The sequence below is a fragment of the Hypanus sabinus genome, chromosome 26 (genome assembly GCF_030144855.1).
Source record: "Hypanus sabinus isolate sHypSab1 chromosome 26, sHypSab1.hap1, whole genome shotgun sequence".
Classification (NCBI taxonomy): domain Eukaryota; kingdom Metazoa; phylum Chordata; class Chondrichthyes; order Myliobatiformes; family Dasyatidae; genus Hypanus; species Hypanus sabinus.
In genome coordinates this window covers 19,095,746-19,117,302 of record NC_082731.1, presented here as the reverse complement: position 1 = coordinate 19,117,302, position 21,557 = coordinate 19,095,746, and the positions used below count along the sequence as shown (strand labels likewise).

Genomic DNA, 21,557 nt, shown 5'->3' with positions numbered 1-21,557 from the left:
AATTGGAGATCTGTTTTTGGAGACCTGTGTGCAGTCAATGCATTTCAATCGATTGTAGTAAAAATACGCCTGCATCTGGAAGGTCCAACTGCTACACCGTGAGGACAAAAGAACACTTCAGACAACTCCACGAAAATGTTATTGAAAAACAATATTCAGGTGGATAGAAAAACCTTTTTCAGGTATATAAGAAATAAAAGAGAGATGAGAGTGGATATAGGACCAGCAGAAAATGAGGCTGGAGAAATAACGGGGGACAAGGGGATGGCAGATGAACTAAATGAGTATTTTACATCAGTCTCCACTGTGGAAGACACTGGCAGAGAGCCAGGTGTTGAAGGGTGTGAGGGAAGAGAAATGAGTGCAGTTACTATAACAAGGGAGAAGTAGCTGGAAGAATTGGATCAGCCATGATTGAATGGTGGAGCAGATTCGATGGGCCGAATGGCATGCTACCGCTCCAATATCTTGTGGTCTTATGGAATACTTATGCAATCAATTTTCTGTTTTATATTTGTGATTAATTTAGATCACCTTGTAGAGATCTGTTTTCACTTTGACATGAAAGAGTCTTTTTCTGCTCATCAGTGTGGCAAAAAAAGCCAAATTAAATCCATTGCGATCCAATGTCGTAAAACACTAAAACATGAAAACTTCCAAAGGGGTGGTCATGTCATCAAAGGTTATGGGGAGAAGGCCGGGGAGTGGGGCTGAGGAGGGGTAAAGGAGGATCAGCTATGATTGAATGGTGGACCAGAGTCGATGGGCCAAATGGCCTAATTCTGTTCCTATGTCTTATGGTCTTACGTTCATAGACTACTTCTTACAGGCACTGTATAGGCCCCGGTTAAGTAAAAAAAGAGGTGCATAGCCTGCATGCACAGGTAGGGAAAAAATTAGGTGTTCAAGGAGTATAAGAAATGCGAGAGAACGATTAAGAAAGAAATCAGGAGTGCTAAAAGAAGGCATGAGGCTGCATCAGCAGACAGAGTAAAGGTGAATCCTAATTGCTTCTGCAGATATGTTAAGCAAATTGGTCCTCTGGAAGATTGGAATGGCGGTCTACGCGTGGAGCCAATAGAGACGGGAGGAGATCTTCAAAGGATGTTTTTGCATCTTATTTACTCGGGGGATGGACACAGAGTCTACAGAAATGAGTCAAAGTAGCAGCGAGGACATGGACCGTACACCGATTACAGTTTGCCGTCCCGAGGATGGACCAATAGCAAGGGCCTGACAAGCTGTTGACTCGGACCCTGCGGGAGGCAAGAGTAGAAACTGTAGGGCCCCTAGCAGAGATATTTAAAGCATCCTCAGTGACAGGCGTATTGGAAAATAACTGATGTTGTTCTGCTGTTACCAGAAAAGTTGAGGAAGCAAGGCAGTGGATGTTGCCTTCAGCGAGGCACTTGATAAGGTCCCACGTTCAAGATGAGGTAGCAAACTGGATTAGACATCGGCTTTGTGGGGGGAGCCAGAGAGTGGTCGTAGATAGTTGCCTCTCCTACTGGAAGCCTGAGACTAGTGGTGTGCCGCAGAGATCAGTGCTGGGTCCATGGTTGTTTGTCACCAATATCGATGATAATGTTGTTGACCTGGATCAGCAAATTTACAGAAGACACCAAGATTGGGGAGTATAGTGAGCAGGGACTGAAACGACCAAAGCTTGCAGCAGGATCTCGACCAGCTGGAAAGGAACGGAGAAAATGGTGGATAGAATTTAATGCAGGCAAGTGTGAGGTGTCGCACTTTGGGATGACCAGCCAGGGTAGGTCTTCCACAGCCAGCACTGATCTCTGCAGCACTCCACTGGTCACCTACTACTGAGGAGTGTGGTAGAACCAAAGGATCTGGGAATCCAGGGCCATAATTCATTGAAAGTGGCTTCAAGTGTCATAAAGAAAGCTTTTGTAGATTGGCCTTCATATTGAGTACAAGAGTCAGGTTGATATATTGAAGCTGTATAAGATGTTAGTAAGGCCTAATTTGGTGCATTGTGTGCAGTGTGGGTCACCTCCCTACAGGAAAGGTGTAAGTAAGACTGCAAGAGTTACAGAGAAAATTTACAAGGATTTTGCCGGGACTGGAGACTCTGAGTTATAGAGGAAGATTAAATAGGTTAGAACGTTATTCTCTAGAATGCAGAGGATTGAGTGGAGATTTAATAGAAATATACAAAATTATGAGGTTATAGACGCAGTAAGTGCCACAGGTTTCCACTGGGGTTGGGTGGGACTACAATTAGAGATTATGGGTGATGGATAGACGATGAAATGTTTAAACCTGAGGGAAAACGTTACCAGTCAGAGGGTGGTGAGTGTGGAGTGAGCTGCCAGTGCAAGCGGTACATGTGATTTTGATCTCAACGTTTAAGAGAATTTTGGATAGGCACCTGGATGGGAGGGTTAAAAAGGACCATGATCCTGTTGCAAATCAATGGAACCAGGCAGTTTAAATGGTTCCGCACAGACTAGATGGGCAGAAGGGCCTGTTTCTGTGCTGTATGTGTCTATGTCTCCATGATTATGACAACATAACCATCCCCGCCGACGAATTCCTAGCACTAACACACAGACACGAGACCTGGGGTTTTTGTTCTTGCCACGGTTTATTGATCGCATTAGACAGAACTTGGCGAACGGCTGATGATCAGTTAGCTGAGGCCGAGCGCTGACACACAGACCCTCTGTGCGCGCACCGATGCCAAGACTTAGTGGTAAAATGGAAAGGAAAACACGACGCCAACTACATCACAGAGAAACGAAGAGAAATGAAAGCCGCCCCCTCCTCCCCAGCGCACCGATCGAGATGTTTTAAATCAAAGTCTTCCCTAATATGCACTTCCCTATCTCTACAGTGTACGCCCGGTGTCACATCTGTTAGTGCTTAATATGGAGAGCAGGAATAAGTATAAACTGATATCGCCTATGTCTCCATCTGAGTGAGCCTGCATTTGTTTATCTATAATGCACACGGTGAGTGCTACTGCGTCTGTGTTTGTGTGTCTGTGTGTGATCGCAGCGGGGGAACTCGTCCTCTCTGTCCGTTCCACCCCCAAGCTCCTGCATGTCCTCCCTCTGCCCCACCCCCAGAGCAGCGTCACCACGATCAGAGCTCTGCCGTGGATCTGTCTACCCCCTCCCGCGCTCCTGCCCCTTACCCACATACTGGGCGGTGATGGAGGGAGTTCGAGCGGCTGGGTGGGGCTCAAAGTGCAATGGAAGAGGGAAGTGCCTGGGCGAGGGGAGGGCAAGGTTGAAGGAGGCCAGTTGGTGAGCATCGGCTGCGATGTTTTCACATCATGGGCACTGTCCTCTTATCTTTCCTTTCCCAACCGCCCTGCCACTTTTTATTTACACACACTCACACATTCTCACACTCAACTCATACATTTATACTAATCCCACTTTAATCCACATCTCTGCAACCCTACAACGCCCTTTACCCTGGATCGTTCCCAAAGCCCCCATCCTGTCTCCACCCAGACAATGCCCCACCTAACCAACAACTGTTCTTGCCGTTCCTCCCTGGCTCATCCTGAAGGCACCGGGGCTGGGTTGTAGAGTCGGCCTCTCCTCGAACCTGTTTACACATCAGATTGCGACGCAGCGGAAAGGTCCCCTGGGTTCCAGCCTGCTGCATCCTCTCCGGATAGGCTGTGCCAGGCTGTGTGGGCGGCCACTCCTCGAATTGCCCGACAGAATGGCCAACCAGTATTCGAAGACCATGCCTACCTCCACCCGATGAAAACGGGCACAACACTAAGAGCTGGCAGGAAACAGGGCAGCCGGCTTTCACCTTCCCCACCCCATGCGATGGTGTGAGGATTGGGTAGTAGTAAAACAAGCAGCCTCCTACATTTCATCAACACGAAGACATCTGCACGTTAGTAATATGGTAACGTTGTACAGCGCTGAGGCAGCCAGATGGATGTTCCAATCACACACCCTGACCAACTAGCCACATCACCTTCTTGATGAACTGGCAGCTTCGTAGGACATGGACAACATCGGTGCCTGCGTTCCCCCTCGAGACACACAGCCCGCTCCCCCGAAGTGACCCCGTTGTGCTTTGACAAACCGGGCACTGGGGCAGAATGTTTGTCCGTGCCCTCATCCAAGTAGCTGATAAGGTCCCGATCACATTGACTGCCCACGGGCCTCGAGTTGGCACGTCACTGTGCTTTCACAAAATGCTGACATCGTTGGACACTGTGAATAAAACAGTTGTCCCCTCTTTTAATTGAAATGTCCGCATGTCCATTGGATTGGCCATGTCATCACGTGTAGACAGCGAATGCTGATATCGCTAGGAACTGGCATGATGAATTGGCAATGTCTTCCTATCCCTTCATACTGACTGACCAGGCCACCCATCTCCACCGCTCCCATCAAATTCCCCAAGTTGCCAATAGACATACTGGCTATCTATTACAAAAGGGCTACCTGGTCCCTAATCCGCTCTGCCCCCATCACAGTAGCTGTTCACGCCATCATCAAAATAGCTGCCTACATCCTCAATATTATGGCTACTTGCCCTTACCAAAATGGCCACCCATGCCCTCATCAAAATGGCCTCGCCTCTGATACCACTTCCTGTGGGACCCCCTCCGTACACAGTGGGCCCCCTTGCCCCTATTGCCCCCTCCCCCCTGGTGACATGGAATTACTAAACACTTCTACCGAGCTCCTCGCCCTGTGGTGGAGAGGGAGAGTGTAAGGGAGGAAGCAAGGGAGGATGTCTGCAGGGTGGATGGAGGTGGGGAGAGGACTGGTGGAGACGTACAGAGTGGGAATTGTCAGCAGAGGGCAAGAGGTTGGAGCGTCATGGAGATAACCCTCACATTCACACAGAGAAGGAAACCCACCCGTCCCACCACAGGAAAATAAAATAAACGCAGCCTGCACGGTTATGTGTTAATCCGCTTGCATTCTGTACCCCACCCCCAAAACAAAAATTAGTCTATGTAATGATTTACGGTTTGCACAAATCCCTGGCGATTCGATGACAGACACCTGCCAGTGTCTCCGCAGAGAGCCTCGCCCCTTCCCCAGACTCATTTCCCTCTCTCCCCTCCTCCGGCCCCTCCAATCACCCTCGCCGGCCTTCAGCAGGAGACTTCCATGGTCTGGGAGGGGCTGGAGGCCAGCTGCCCCCCATCACTGCCCTGCGAGAGGGTGCGAGAGCGGCTGTGGGATCCGTCCACAGAGGCGCCCGACAGGGAAGTCGTGCGAGAGCGAGAGAGGCGCGTCATCCCTACGGAGGGCACTGTGGGGGGGGGGAAGAGAGGGGGGAATGAGGGGAAGGAGAGGGGGAGTGTAGGTAGAGGAGGAGAAGGGCAAGTGGGAATGAGAGGAGAGAGAAAGAGAAGGGGGAGGGAGTGAGAGATTGGTTTATCAAGGTAAACAGGTCCCTTCCCTCGACCTCCAAATCCCAAACCCCACCAGCCATGCTCCCACTCTCCATCGCTCCTGTATTCCCTGTGGGTCGGAGGGGGGGGACAGTGAGCCAGGAAGAGAGTGGAGGTCACCATCCTATAACAAGTGGTCGTCCTTTCAGGATGGAGAATGGAGAGAAATTCCTTCCCGACCACCCTGCACCCCCGCCTGCCACCACCCCAACTCTGCCAGCAGGAGGACTGGCAGTACACTTTGGATGTGAAGGGAATGGACGCAGACAAGCTTAGTGTGGTGGGTGGGGCGTGGGGCTGGTCAGTGAAGGCTAGAAGTAGAGAAGGGCCAAACAGCCTCGCTGTGCAGACATTTTCTCAAGGTGTCGGTACTCCGGTCGCGGCATGCTCCGAGGTGACGTGCAGAGAGGGGTTTGTCATGCAGGAGGGTGTGGGGGCGGCGTGTTTGGTGAAGGGGGTGGGGGCGCCGGAGGGGTGTTAGTACCTGCTCCCACACTGAGGCGACGGTGGACCACGTGTGGGACTGTCAGTCAGGCCAGAGGCAGCGGGAGGGGGGGAATGTGGGAGAGCAAACACAGAGACAGAAAGACCAATGCAAAAGTTTGAGAGACTCACCCAAGAAAAGAACCTCCCCTTGCATTGGGACAGTGGGACTCTGTGGGAGTTCACAGAGGACCCGTCCCTTCCACCAACCCTCACTCCAGGACACCCCTCCCCTATCTATGTGCCTCACTGGCCCCAAAACACCCTCTCAGACACTGTGACCCTGCATCACCGACCTCAGACCACACCCTCTCCACCAGGAATCCTTTCCCCTACAAAGCATCCTCTCCGATTGCCCACCACCACCCACACTAAACCTCCCTCAACCTCCCTCCCCTCCCATCCCTCCAGAAACCAACCCTCCATCGTCCACAGGACAGTCGCCCCCCCCCCCCCCAATTACCCTCCAACTCTCCCGCCACTCCACAGAGCCACCCAACATTCCAAAGTCCGCTGTTGTTCACCCTCCTGTCCGGCACCACTCGGTCCCCTCACTTCCCGGTCCTGCCACCTCCCTCCCATCGCAGACCCTCCGAGGCGCAAACCCCAACAGAAAATGCCACAAAACTCACTGTAGCCCATTCCCTGCACAAAGTACTTGAAGGCTTCTGCCAGCTTTCCTGGCTGCAGAGAGAGGGAGAGAGAGAGAGTAGGGCATGTGAATTGGAGCAGCAGTGGAAAACATTAATGGGGGTACGACCCCAGTCGTCCTGTGGGTAGTGATTTTGCTGCAGAAGACCTTTTTCAGTTGCAGTGTGTTTCTCTCACCAGATGGTGGCGCCGTTCTTGCACCTGCAGTGTGGTCCTCCCACCAGTGCGTGAAACTGTTCCCTACTTGCAATGTGGTCCTCCCACCAGTTCATGGGGCTGTTTCCCACTATATCGAATGCGCTCCTCCCATCAGAGACGAGATGTCCCCTATTAGCAGCGTGATCACGTGTGCGGTGTGACCACTAGAGGGTGCCGCTGCGTGGTCCTCCCACCCACAAAGTTTGCTAATGTGTGTAATTTCTCCTTCCTCTGTTCTATCCTCCCTCCCAGCCTCCACCCCCCCCCCCCTTGTGCCTCTCCTGCAATTATTTTGTTTCTCTTGAGTGGGACCTGAGTGCCAGCCAGTGTTGATCACCTGCCCACCCACCCTCCCTCTCAGTCCTCCTGGGGAAGGTGCTGCTATCCGGAGCCTTCAGGGAGAGAGGCCAAGGGCAGATCGACGAGAGCCACTTCCATCCCCCAACATTTTCTACCCTCCTCCTGAGGAAGAGGGTCCCTCTCAGCCGTCGGTGAGGGATTCCCAAGGTGCAGAAGCATAAGCAACTAGGCACTACCTCCAAACCTTCCCCGCCACCCCACAAACACAAACACAGCATGACTTGCCCCACCCTCCTCGGAACCAACCCAAACACAAACCTCCTCCTGGTGCCCAGCAGAGTATCCACAGATGCCTACACAGTGCACCGCCCGAGTGGTGGGAGGACCACACTGCAAGTGGATCAATAACATTGCCCCAGAGGTGGGAGGACCACACTGCAGGTAGAGCAATCAAGCTGCCCATGAATAGCACATGAACCGAAACTTCAAGTTCCTCTGAAGCAGCCCAGTTCCCATTTCACAATATAACAATGCCAGCAGAGTCCCTGACCAGCCACAAGAACCGCAAGTGGAATAGGTGCATATTTATCTAGTCACAGGCAGGGGCTCAGTCTCATGTCTCACTCACCCCTCTCCTTGTACCCCTGCAATTTGCCCTTTCTCTAACATTTCAACCATCTCTCACCCACCCCTGGATTCACCCTTCACACGCACACACAGTGGGGTGGGTGGGGTTTTATTCCCAGCAGCCGATCAACTCATCGATCCAACATCACGGGGACACGGGAGGAAGGAGCGACCGCAGGAGGTCACAATCTAACCCATGGCTTGTGAGCTGAAAGGCAGAGGCTCCAACCACGGGGCAACCTGTCTGCACGTTCCTCCAGAAACATACACGCACAACCCCGTCTCCAGCCCCAATCATGAGAGAGAGAGAAAGAGAGCAGACCCACCTGAGTGATCTGGGGCTGCCCGCCACCATCTGCCATCTGTGGGGGATAGAGCAGCAAGGGAGAGAGACTGTCAGCGGGGTTTCTGGAGATTGAGACTGCACTCACTCCAAAATCACATGAATTAGTTCCACAGAACACGTAGTCCTAAAAGGGGAGTCGCTGCTGGAAGCAGCCGTGTACATCACAGGCAGACCCACCATGCAAGTCAGCACCACGAGTCCAGGGTCCACCTGAACTTCCCTCTAATCATAACAGTGTTTGCAGCAGCCACTCAGCCCATCACACAACATTGCTGTTCATCTTGAGCAACCTCTTTGCTCCCTAATCTGATTCCATTGACTCTGTCTCCACCCCACCCTCCAAAACATCCCAACAGACCCCCATCCCTTCCCATTCACTCCCCAATCACTCCCAACTTACACAATCCCAATGGACCCCATCCCTTCCCATTCACTCCCCAGTCACTCCCAACATACACAATCCCAATGGACCCATCCCATTCACTCCCACTATCCACAATCCCAATGGATCTCCACCCCTTCCCATTCACTCCCACCGTCCACAATCCCAATGGATCTCCACCCCTTCCCATTCACTCCCACCGTCCACAATCCCAATAGACACCATCCCTTCCCATTCACTCCCGCCATCATAATCCCAACGGAACCCACCCCTTCCCATTCACTCCCACTGTACACAATCCCAATGGACCCTATCCCTTCCCATTCACTCGCACTATACACAATCCCAATGGATCTCCACCCCTTCCCATTCACTCCCACCGTCCACAATCCCAATAGACACCATCCCTTCCCATTCACTCCCGCCATCATAATCCCAACGGAACCCACCCCTTCCCATTCACTCCCGCCATCATAATCCCAACGGAACCCACCACTTCCCATTTCTTCAAACCACATTCACACTCCAATTGTTCACAACCTATGTCAGTTTCCCAGATCCCAGGACCACCAACTGAATGGGGAGCAAGACAAACTCTATCGCCCCTGCCCCTAAAATCAGCCCCCGCACCAGGTAACTGACTGTTCCTACCTTGAGGAAGGACGTCTGGGTGGGATCCAGTTTTGAGTTGCACTCCACCTGGAACATTTGATGAGGTGTAGGTTATTCAATAACGCAATGGGTGAAGACGAGCCAGAGGTACAACCCCATATACCTTCCCCTAGTCCGTGCCATAGCACCCTGCCACCCAGCACAATGCAGACAGATCGAGGGTCCTGGACAAGGGTCCAGAGGATTCACTTTTCATTTTTTTTTCTTGGAACAAAGGAGTTGAGGGTCAGGTGAGTAGTAGGGAGGGAGCTGTGCAACTCAGTTTCATGGCCAGAGGTCAGTAAGTAGTGGAGGAGCTGGAGTGGAGAGGGTGTGATGCATTGGCTGGGGCGGGGAGAGTTATAGAAACACAGAAAACCGACAGCACGATACAGGCCCTTCGGCCCACGAAGCTGTGCCCAACATGTCCTTACCTGAGGAATTGCCTAGGGTTACCCATAGCCCTCTCTTTTTCTGAGCTCCATATACCCGTCCAGGAGTCTCTTAAAAGACCCAATCATATCCACCTCCACCACCGTCACCGGCCGCCTGGTCCTCGCACTCACCACTCTGCGTAAAAATCTTACCCCTGATGTCTCCTCTCTACCTACTTCCATGCACCTTAAAACTGTGCCCTCTTGTGCTAACCATTTCTGCCAAGGGAAAAAGCCTCTGACTATCCACACAATCAATGCTTCTCATCATCTTGTACACCTCTATCAGGTCACCTCTCACCCTCCGTCGCTCCAAGGAGAAAAGGCCGAGTTCACTCAACCTATTCTCAGAAGGCATGCTCCCCAATCCAGGCAACATCCTTGTAAATCTCCTCTGCACCCTTTCTATGGTTTCCACATCCTTCCTGTAGTGAGGCGACCAGAACTGAGCACAGTACTCCAAGTGGGGTCTGACCAGGATGCAACATTACCTCTCGGCTCCTAAACTCAATCCCACGATTGATGGCCAATGCATCGATGGAGGACTTTCTCTTCCCCCACTGCATTCAGGGAGCAGTTGCCCTCCATCGCCAAGCCCCTCTGAAACCGAAGCTCTCCTCATCTGACAGCCCCAGCAACCCACCCTACCAACTACCGTGGATGAAAGGAGTTAAGAGTATCTCCACCCCAGCTGGAAAAGGTGTTGGTAGGGGAGAGCCAGGTCTGAACCGAACAAAATTACAGCCTCTCCTACCTTGCATCTTGGTGCAAGTCAAAAGTCAGGCAGGTTCTTTGCTGCCATGCATTCTGGGAGCTGTGACTCTCCATTAGTCAATCTGAACTCTTCTGAATGAATCAGCTTCCTACAACCTCCCCCCCAACCTCAACTACCCAGGGCCCGAGGGTGGAAGTTCCCAACACAGGCAGGGATTTTGCCCCAGGGCCTGAGGGTTGATCAGTCAAGAAAACTCCAGGAAAATTTGAAATTATGAAAGCAAAGTGATCAAAACCCTTCTGTGGAGAGGGAAATCGAGTCAACATTTCAAGTCGAAGAGCCTCCATCAGAATTAGGACAGGTGGGGCACTCTCTCAACTCGTCCTTTCTTCCTCTCTCTTCCACTCTCTCTCCCTTTCCCTCTCTCTTTTTCTCTGTCTGTCTCCCATTCTCTCTTTCCATCCCTTTTCTCCCTCTCTGATTTACCCCACTCTCCCTGCTTCTCCCTCTCTACCACAGCCTTCTCTTTCTTTCCGTCCCTCCCCATTCTCCCCCAACCCATCCCCCTCTCCTCTCTCAACCCCACTCTCCCTCTCTCCCACAACACCTTCTTACCTCTTTCTCTCACTCTCGTCTTCTCTCTAAATCTTCAACACGCTTCATCGCCCCTTTCACCATCTTTCCACTTTGCGCACCCCAACCCTCCATACACTCTCCCTTTCTCCCACTCACCCCACTCCCCCACCCACAAGGAGAGCCCCGGACCCGAAACAGTTTTCTCCACAGACGCCACGTGTCCTGCCAAGTCTTCCTGGAACTTTCTGTTCCCGTCTCACGGTGGTGGGAGGAGCCTTTGTGCATTTCTGTAACGGGGCAATGTCTGGGGGACAGCTTGAAGGGGAGGGGCCACAATATGCAGGCAAGTTGGGGCAGATACCGTGTTGGAGGTGTTGGGACGCAGGTCCTGCTGTGCAGAAGCCGCGAGACAGACTGGGGTGGTCCTCCCCGAGACGTGCAGGGGGAGAGTACGGGGGAGAAGGTGTCAGACGGGCATCTTACCACAGCATCCTCGTGAGGGGCCTGGTCTCCTACCACCAGCATCACCGGGCACCTGTGGATGGGGCAGAACAAAGGGAGATATTCATGCCAGCAAGTGAAGGGTCAGAACCCCGGGGAAGGGGAAATCAAGCCCCTCAGGACATCAACCTTACCCCCTGGGGTCTGGCAGGTGGTGGAAGTGGATGTTGGAGTGGGACCCATGAAGAGCCCTGGGGAGGGGGAATGATCACTCACCCCCTCCCTGTGCATTTCCCTTTTCCTTTCTGCCTCACATTCCTCTAATATTTTATTCTATTTCTTCCCATATCTGTCTGGGCCACACCTCATATCCCTCCATTTTCCTCTTTCTCCCCCATTTCTCTTCCCACTCCTTTTGATTCTTTCCCTCATTTCCTCCTCATCACTCCCTCCCACACTCTCTCTCCCTCACCACCTCTTCATTCCATCTCTCTACCCAAACCTCTTTCTACTCCTCACACTCTTTCCCTCCTCATTGTTCCCTCCCTCCCATCTCTTACTCCCTCCTAATCTCTTCTTCCTTCCACCTCTCCATTCCTCCCCATCTCTCACCCTCCTCCCTTTTCTATTACTCCCACTCTTTTCCTCCCTCCATTTTTCTCTCCATCCTTGCTCCTCCCTCTTTCCATCTCTCTCTGTCTATCTCCCCTCTCCTTGCATTTCAATGCTCTTTCTCATTCCATCTCTTCTTTCTCTCCCTCCCTCATGTCCCTCCGCATCTCCCTCTATTGTCTCTACATCCCTCCCTCTCTCCTCCCACATGGCCCTTTCTCTCCCAATCCCACCCTCTCACACATTTGAGTTTCACGACCAGAACTGGGGTCTCTGTTTGCCTCGGGCCCCACATCCCTGCCCAGGCTCTGCCGGGGACTACAGGCAGACACAGGGCGTGGGGCCCACAGGGTCTCTGTTTGCCTCGGGCCCCACATCCCTCCTCAGGCTCTGCCGGGGACTACAGGCAGACTCAGGGCGTGGGGTCCACAGGGTCTCTGTTTGCCTCGGGCCCCACATCCCTGACCAGACTCTGGTGGGGACTACAGGCTGACACAGGGCGTGGGGCCAAGGCGTGGAAAACACGGACAGAACCCAAATAAAAATCCTTACTTCAGAGACCCACCACCCTCTCGTTCGATGTCCAGGTCCCGGCGGCTGGGGAGAAAGGGAGAAAGAGAAGAGTATGAACAACTGTGTATGGTTTAGGGTAGTAATTAGATAGGAGAGAGGAAGAGAGACAGGGAAAGCGATAGAGAGATGGGGGCGGAGAGAGAGACATTGAGAGGGACAGAGAGAGATGAGGGGGTGAGAGAGAGATCAAGAGGGACAGAGAGAGATGGGGGATGAGAGAGATCGAGAGAGGGGGTGAGAGAGAAAGAGATTGAGAGGGACAGAGAGAAATGAGGTGAGAGAGAGGGATCGAGAGGGACAGAGAGAGATGGGGGGGTGAGAGAGATCAAGAGGGACAGAGAGAGATGGGGGTGAGAGAGATCGAGAGAGACAGAGAGAGATGGGGTGAGAGAGAGATCAAGAGGGACAGAGGGAGATGGGGGGGTGAGAGAGAGATCAAGAGGGACAGAGAGAGATGGGGGTGAGAGAGATCGAGAGGGACAGAGAGAGATGGGGTGAGACAGATCGAGAGAGATGGGGTGAGAGAGATCGAGAGGGACAGAGAGAGATGGGGTGAGACAGATCGAGAGAGATGGGGTGAGAGAGAAAGAGATTGAGAGGGACAGAGAGAAATGAGGTGAGAGAGGGATCGAGAGGGACAGAGAGAGATGGGGTGAGAGAGAGATCGACAGAGACAGAGAGAGATGGGGTGAGAGAGAGATCAAGAGAGACAGAGAGAGATGGGGTGAGACAGATCGAGAGAGGGGGTGAGAGAGATCGAGAGGGACAGAGAGAGATGGGGTGAGAGATAGAGATCAAGAGGGACAGAGAGAGATGGTGGAAGAGACACAGAGATGGGGAGGATGAGAGTGATGGGGGAGTGAGAGAAGAGGCAGGGAGGGAGATAGGATAGGGTGAGAGATAACAATGAAATGGTATTGTGAACAGAGAAGAATCAGGTTTAGTATCTCTGGAATATGTCATGCAATATGTTCTTTTGCAGTAGCAGTATATTGCAGTAGATAAAAAAACTATTAATTATCATAAGAAATATATATTAAAAATAAACTAAATGTGTAGTGCAAAAAGGTGTGCAAAATAAGAAAATAGATGGTGTACATGGGTTCATTGTCCATTCGGAAAGTGAATGAAGAAACTGTTCCTAAAATGTTGCGTGTGTGTGTTTCGGGTTCCTGTAGCAATGAGAAGAGGGCGTGTCCTGGGTGATGGGGGTCTTTAATGATGGATGCCACCTTTTGAGTCATGTCCTTTTGGAGATTTCCTCGGTGATGGATCTGACTGAGTTACCACCTTTCTGTATCTTTTTTCCTGATCCTGTGCAGTGGCCCCTCCATGCCAGACAGTGACGGAACCAGTCAGAATGGTACATCTGCAGAAATTTGCGGGTGTCTTTGGTGACATTCCAAGTCTCCTCAAGTATAGCCACTGTTGTTCCTTCTGTGTAATTGCATCAATATGCTGGTCTCACAACAGATATTCAGACACATCGACACCCACGAACATGAAACTGCTCTCCCTTTCCACCGCTGATCCCTCAGCGAGGACTGGAGTGTGTTCCCCTTCCCTAAACCCACAATCAACTCCTTGGTCTTGCCGGCATTGAGTGCAAGGTTGCTGCTTTAACGCCACTCAACCAGCTTATCCATCTCACTTCTGTACACCTCCTCATAACCATCTGAAATTCTGCCAACAATAGATGCGTCACCGGCAGATTTATAGAGGGTGTTTCAGCTGTGCCTAACCACACAGTCCATGAGTGGGCTTAGCATTCATTCTTGAGGTGCAGCAGAGTTCCTCGTCAGCGAGGAGGAGACGTTATTTCTGAACCGCACTGACTGACGAGGAAGCCAGGCATCCAGTTGTAGAGGGCTACAGAGACCCAGGGTTTGGAGCTTGATTAACTTGGTAAGCAAGCTGAGGATTGGAATGCTTTTAAAAACCAACAGAAAGCAACTGAATAAAAGTCATAAGGCAGGAAGAGATGGAATATTGAGGTAAGCTAGCCAATAATCTAAGAGGATGTGAAAAGTTTTTTACAGATATATTAAGAGTATTAAGAGGTGAATATATTAATAATATATTATTATATTATATTGTTATAATATTAATAATATATTATTAATATATTAATAATAAATGTATTAATATTAATGTATTAAGAGTAAAATAGAGGTGAGAGATATTGAACCACTGGAAATCAACCCCAGCGAGGAAGTAATAGGGGGCAAGGAAATGGCAGACGAACTGAGTAAGTATTTTGTATCACTGTTGAAGACACTAGCAGTATGCCAGAAGTTCGAGAGTGTCAGGGCCCAGAAGTGAGTGCAATCGCTCGACTCTGGCAAGGACTGGCGAACTGCAAACGTCACTCCACTCGTCAAGAAGGGAGGGAGGCAGGAGAAAGGATGTTATAGCTAACCTGACCTCAGTGGTTGGGAAGATGTTGCAGTCGATTCTTAAGGATGAGCTCCTAGGGTACTTGGAGGCTCATGATAAAACAGGCCAAAATCCGCATGGTTCCCTTCAGGCAGCATCCTGCCTGACAAACCTGCGGAGTTCTTTGAGGAAGTAAGAAGCAGGAAAGACAAAAGAGAATCAGTGGCTGGTGTATACTTGGATTTTCAGAAAGCCATTGACAAGGTGACCCACATGAGGCTGCTTAGCAAGTTAAAAGCCCGTGGTAATGGGAAAGCTACTGGCATGGAAAGGACATAGACTGATTGGCAGAAGACAAGGAGTGGGAACAAAGGGAGCATTTTCTGGTTGGCTGCTGGTGACTAGTGGTGTTCCATAAGGGTCCGTATTGGGACTGCTTCTTCTTACGTTATATGTGAATGATTTGGATGATGGAATCAATGGCTTTGTGGTCAAGTTTGAAGACAGTACAATGACAGGTGGAGGGGCAGGTAGTACTGAGGAAACGGGGACTGCAGAGGGACTTATACAGACTAGAAGAATTGGCAAAGAAGTGGCAGCTGGAATACAGAGTTGGGTAGTGTCTGGTCATGCACTGTGGAAGAAAGAAACAGAAGCATGGACTATTTTTTAAGTGCGCAGAAATTTCAGAGGTGCAAAGGGTCTTGGGAGTTCTCGTGGAGGATTCCCTAAATGTTAACTTTTGGGTTGAGCCTTTGGTGAGGAAGGCAAATGCATTAATTTCAAAAGGACTAGAACATAAAAGCAAGGATGTAATACTGAAGCTTGACATGAGGCTCAGGCGAGGCCTCACGGAGTATTTTCAGCAGCTTTGGACCCCTTTTCTAAGAGAGGATGTTCTGACACGGAAGTGGGTTCAGAGGAGGTTCAGGAGAATGATATCAGGCACGAAAAGGCTATCGGACGAAGAGCATTTGATGGCTCGAGGCCTGAACTTGCTGGAATATAGAAGAATGAGGTGAGGGGGGGATCTCATTGAAACCTATACATTGTCGGGAAGTGTACGGTCATGCACTTTGGTTGACTATTTTCTAAGTGGAGAGAAAATACAAAAAAAAAGGTGGGAAGGAATTTGGGAGTCCCTGCACAGGATTCCTAAAGGCTGATTTTCAGGTGGAATCTGTGATGAGGAAGGCAGACGCAATGTAAACATGTTTTTCCAGGAGGACCAGGATTTAAAAGTAAGGATGGAGTGTTGAAACTTTATAGAGAACTGGTGAGGCCCCACTTGGAGTGATCAGATTTGGGCCCCTTATCTGAGAAAGAATGTGCTAGAACTGCAGAGGCTTCAAAGGAGGCTCACGAAAATGATTGCGGGATTGAACGACTTGTAATATGAAGAGCGTTTGATGGCTCTGGGCCCGTATTCACCGGAAGAATAAGGAGTGACCTCATTGAAACCTATCGGATGGTGAAGGGCCTTGATAGAGTGGATGGGAAGAGGACGTTTCCTGTGGCTGGAGAGACCAACAGTCACAGCCTCAGAATACAGGGGCGTCGTTTTAGATGAGGAGGGATTTGTTTGGCCAGAGCGCGGTGAATCTGTGGAATTCCTCGCCATAGGCAGCTGTGGTGGTCAAATATTTATGTATATTTAAGGCAGAGTTTGATAGATTCTTGATTAGTCAGGGTACGAAGGGTTATGGGGAGAAGGCAGGAGATTGGGGATGAGAGGAAATCAGCCATGATGAAATGGCGGAGCAAACCGAATGGCCTAATTCTGCTCCCGTTATCTTATGGTCATGGAATGTTGAAAGGCCGAGAGAGAGAGGATGCCTCCTGTAGCAGAAGAGCCAAGAACCAGAGAGCATAGCCTTTGAATAGAGGGACATCTATAAAGAATGGAATTTCTTTAGTCAGAGGGTGGTGAATCTCTGGAATCCGTTGCCAGAGATGGCAGCTGTGGAAGGCAGGTCATTGGGGGTATTTAAGGTGGAAAATGATAGGTTCTTGATTAGTCAGGGCATGAAAGTTTATGGGGAGAATGGGGTTGAAAGGGAAAGTGGAAAAGCCATGACGAAATGGTGGAATAGACTGAATGGGCCAAATGGTCTAACTCTGCTCCTATCTCATATACTCCTGCGGTCTTACGGAATGGCAAATGTAGCTTAATTCGAATACTTTTGGCATATTAACATTTGGGAAGACAAACGAGGGTAGGACTCACACAGTGAACAGCAGGGAGTGTTGTAGAGTGTTGTAGAATTGTCACATTGTCAAGGAGAACGAGTACGTGGTTCCCTGAATTGTGTCACAGGTAAACCAGGCGGTGAAGAAAGCTTTTGGCACAGTGGCTGTTATTTACAAAGCTTAGGAGGTCATTAAGTAATTGCACAAGATGTTGGTGAGGCCACACTTGGAGTATTGTGTACAGATTTTATCACCCTGATCCAAGTAGGATGTTATAAAATTGGAAAGAGTGCAGAAAAGATTGACAAGGGTGTTGTCAGCACTCGAGGGGCTGAGTTGACTCGAGGGGAGAGGTTGGACAGACTGGCACCTGATTCCTTGGAGTGTAGGAGACTGAGCAATGACGTTTTACAGATGTATAACATCATGAAAGGCAAAGATAGGATGACTGCACACAATCTTTTCCCCAGGGTAGGGGAATCAAGATTCTGAGGGTAAAGTGGGAGGGGAGAGGCTTAGTGAGGGCCAAATTCTCCTTTTCACACAGAGGGTGGTATCTGTGTGGAATGCGCTGCCAGAGGAAGTGGTTGAGGCAGGTACATTTAAAATACATTTGGATGGGTACATGGATAGGATGTGGGCTAGCTTGGAGGGGCACATGGGTCAGAATGGAGCATTTGGGCTGAAGGGCCTATTTCCTTGTTCTATGACTCTAAATGTGGAGGCAGGAGGACACATTGTGTTTACATCTCATCAGTCAGATCCCACCGGCACTGATGTCTCCTTGAAGATCCCAATAATCTGCCACATTCCCAAATTGAGGGGAGGGGGATCAGCAGATTTTCCAGACAGAACATACAGTAGAACGGAGGAGCAGGCCTCTCGACTGTGATGCCAGATTTAAGTAAATCTCTTCTGCCTGGACATGATCCATGCCCCTCCAACCTCTGCAGTCCTGCATCTGCCTCCTCAAACTTCATAATTCACTTTGTTTTAGATGCAACAAGCTTCCCACATAACCGATGGGTTTAAAAGAAGTGTGGGGATTGGGGTCCCGGTGGGTTTAGTAGGGGTGACGGGGTCCTGGTGGGTTTAGTGTGGGGAACGGGGTCCCGGTGGGTTTAGTGTGGGGAATGAGGTCCGGGTGGGTTTAGTGTGGGGAACGGGATCCCGGTGGGTTTAGTGTGGGGAACGGGGACCCGGTGGGTTTAGTGCGGGGTAACTGGGCCCCGGTGGGTTTAGTGTGGGGTAACTGGGTCCCGGTGGGTTTAGTGTGGGGAACGGAGACCCAGTGGGTTTAGTGTGGGGAACGGGGTCCCGGTGGTTTAGTGTTTTGGAATGAGGTCCGGGTGGGTTTAGTGTGGGGAACGGGATCCCGGTGGGTTTAGTGTGGGGAACGGGGTCCCGGTGGGTTTAGTGTGGGGAATGAGGTCCCGGTGGGTTTAGTGTGGGTGATGGGGTCCCGGTGGGTTTAGTGTGGGGTAACTGGGTCCCGGTGGGTTTAGTGTGGGGAACGGGGTCCCGGTGGGTTTAGTGTGAGGATTGAGGTCCCGGTGGGTTTAGTAGGGGTGACGGGGTCCTGGTGGGTTTAGTGTGGGGAACGGGGTCCCGGTGGGTTTAGAGTGGGGAACGAGGTCCCGGTAGGTTTAGTGTGGGGAACGGGGTCCCGGTGGGTTTAGTGTGGGGATGGGGTCCCGGTGGGTTTAGTGTGGGGAACGGAGACCCAGTGGGTTTAGTGTGGGGAACGGGGTCCCGGTGGGTTTAGTGTTTTGGAATGAGGTCCCGGTGGGTTTAGTGTGGGGAACGGGGTCCGGGTGGGTTTAGTGTGGGGAACGGGATCCCGGTGGGTTTAGAGTGGGGAACGGGGTCCCGGTGGGTTTAGTGTGGGGAACGGGGTCCCGGTGGGTTTAGTGTGGGTAACGGGGTCCCGATGGGTTTAGTGTGGGGAACGGGATCCCGGTGGGTTTAGTGTGGGTGACGGGGTCCCGGTGGGTTTAGTGTGGGGAACGGGGTCCCGGTGGGTTTAGTGTGGGGAACGGGATCCCGGTGGGTTTAATGTGGGGAATGAGGTCCCGGTGGGTTTAGTGTGGGGAAGGGTGTCCCGGTGGGTTTAGGGTGGGGAACTGGGTCCCGGTGGGTTTAGTGTGGGGAATGAGGTCCCGGTGGGTTTAGTGTGGGTGACGGGATCCCGGTGGGTTTAGTGTGGGGAATGAGGTCCCGGTGGGTTTAGTGTGGGGAACGGTGTCCCGGTGGGTTTAGTGTGGGAACGGTGTCCCGGTGGGTTTAGTGTGGGGAATGGGGTCCCGGTGGGTTTAGTGTGGGGAACAGAGTCCCGGTGGGTTTAGTGTGGGGAATGAGGTCCCGGTGGGTTTAGTGTGGGGAACGGGGTCCCGGTGGGTTTAGTGTCGGGAACGGGGTCCCGGTGGGTTTAGTGTTAGGAACGGGGTCCCGGTGGGCTTAGTGTGGGGAATGAGGACCCGGTGGGTTTAGTGTGGGTGACGGGGTCCCGGTGGGTTTAGTGTGGGGTACAGGGTCCCGGTGGGTTTAGGGTGGGTGACGGGGTCCCGGTGGGTTTACTGTGGGTGACGGGGTCCCGGTGGGTTTAGTGTGGGTGACGGGGTCCCGGTGGGTTTAGTGTGGGGAATGAGGTCCCGGTGGGTTTAGTGTGGGGAACTGTGTCCCTGTGGGTTTAGTGTGGGGAATGAGGTAACCCAGTGGGTTTAGTGTGGGGAACGGGGTCCCGGTGGGTTTAGTGTAGGGAACGGGCTCCCAGTGGGTTTAGTGTGTTGAACGGGGTCCCGGTGGGTTTAGTGTGGGGAATGAGGTCCCGGTGGGTTTAGTGTGGGGATGGGGGTCCCGGTGGGTTTAGTGTGGGCAACGGGGTCCCAGTGGGTTTAGTGTGGGAACGGGGTCCCTGTGGGTTTAGTGTGGGTGACGGGGTCCCGGTGGGTTTAGTGTGGGTGACGGAGTCCCGGTGGGTTTAGTGTGGGTGATGGGGTCCCGGTGGGTTTAGTGTGGGGAACGGGGTCTCGGTGGGATTAGTGTGGGGAACGGGGTCCCGGTGGGTTTAGTGTGGGGAACGGGGTCCCGGTGGGTTTAGTGTGGGTGACGGGGTCCCGGTGGGTTTAGTGTGGGTGACAGAGTCCCGGTGGGTTTAGTGTGGGGAACGGGGTCCCGGTGGGTTTAGTGTGGGGAACGGGGTCCCGGTGGGTTTAGTGTGGGTGATGGGGCCCCGGTGGGTTTAGTGTGGGTGACAGAGTCCCGGTGGGTTTAGTGTGGGGAACGGGGTCCCGGTGGGTTTAGTGTGGGTGACGGGGTCCCGGTGGGTTTAGTGTGGGTGACAGAGTCCCGGTGGATTTAGTGTGGGGAACGGGGTCCCGGTGGGTTTAGTGTGGGGAACGGGGTCCTGGTGGGTTTAGTGTGGGTGACGGGGTCCCGTTGGGTTTAGTGTGGGTGACGGGGTCCCGGTGGGTTTAGTGTGGAGATGGGGTTCGGGGGGTTTAGTGTGCGTGACGGGGTCCCGGTGGGTTTAGTGTGGAGATGGGGTCCCGGTGGGTTTAGTGTAGGTGAATGGGTCCCGGTGGGTTTAGTGTGGGTGACGGGGTCCCAGTGGGTTTAGTGTGGGGAATGGGGTCCCGGTCGGTTTAGTGTGGTTGACGGGGTCCCGGTGGGTTTAGTGTGGGGAATGAGGTCCCGGTGGGTTTAGTGTGGGGAGGGGGTTCCGGTGGGTTTAGTGTGGGTGACGGGGTCCCGGTGGGTTTAGTGTGGGTGACAGGGTCCCGTTGGGTTTAGTGTGGGGAACGGTGTCCCGGTGGGTTTAGTGTGGGAACGGTGTCCCGGTGGGTTTAGTGTGGGGAATGGGGTCCCGGTGGGTTTAGTGTGGGGAACAGGGTCCCGGTGGGTTTAGTGTGGGGAATGAGGTCCCGGTGGGTTTAGTGTGGGGAACGGGGTCCCGGTGGGTTTAGTGTCGGGAACGGGGTCCCGGTGGGTTTAGTGTGGGGAACGGGGTCCCGGTGGGCTTAGTGTGGGGAATGAGGACCCGGTGGGTTTAGTGTGGGTGACGGGGTCCCGGTGGGTTTAGTGTGGGGTACAGGGTCCCGGTGGGTTTAGGGTGGGTGACGGGGTCCCGGTGGGTTTACTGTGGGTGACGGGGTCCCGGTGGGTTTAGTGTGGGTGACGGGGTCCCGGTGGGTTTAGTGTGGGTGACGGGGTCCTGGTGGGTTTAGTGTGGGTGACGGGGTCCCGGTGGGTTTAGTGTGGGGAATGAGGTCCCGGTGGGTTTAGTGTGGGGAACTGTGTCCCGGTGGGTTTAGTGTGGGGAACGGGGTCCCTGTGGGTTTAGTGTGGGGAATGAGGTAACCCAGTGGGTTTAGTGTGGGGAACGGGGTCCCGGTGGGCTTAGTGTGGGGAATGAGGACCCGGTGGGTTTAGTGTGGGTGATGGGGTCCCGGTGGGTTTAGTGTGGGTGACGGGGTCCCGGTGGGTTTAGTGTGGGGTACAGGGTCCCGGTGGGTTTAGTGTGGGTGACGGGGTCCCGGTGGGTTTAGTGTGGGGAACGGGGTCCCGGTGGGTTTAGTGTGGGGTACAGGGTC

General features: G+C 52.4%; 1 protein-coding gene across 7 annotated transcripts in view; it reads right to left on the bottom strand.

Annotated features, from left to right (window-relative positions):
* Positions 1 to 2,589: 2,589 nt before the first annotated feature.
* ndrg2 (NDRG family member 2) overlaps positions 2,590 to 21,557 on the bottom strand; it is a 127,448-nt gene continuing 108,480 nt past the window's right edge. For 6 of the 7 annotated variants that reach the window (XM_059951578.1, XM_059951576.1, XM_059951580.1 and 3 more), the window contains 7 exons: positions 12,379 to 12,423; positions 11,257 to 11,308; positions 9,049 to 9,096; positions 7,996 to 8,031; positions 6,526 to 6,577; positions 5,895 to 5,933; positions 2,590 to 5,268 (listed from right to left, as the gene is read on the bottom strand). In XM_059951578.1, coding sequence (XP_059807561.1) covers positions 5,108 to 5,268; positions 5,895 to 5,933; positions 6,526 to 6,577; positions 7,996 to 8,031; positions 9,049 to 9,096; positions 11,257 to 11,308; positions 12,379 to 12,423 — 433 coding nt within the window. In that variant the 3' untranslated portion in view covers positions 2,590 to 5,107. The remainder of the gene's footprint in view (positions 5,269 to 5,894; positions 5,934 to 6,525; positions 6,578 to 7,995; positions 8,032 to 9,048; positions 9,097 to 11,256; positions 11,309 to 12,378; positions 12,424 to 21,557) is intronic. The other variant, XM_059951577.1, reaches the window with a different exon arrangement.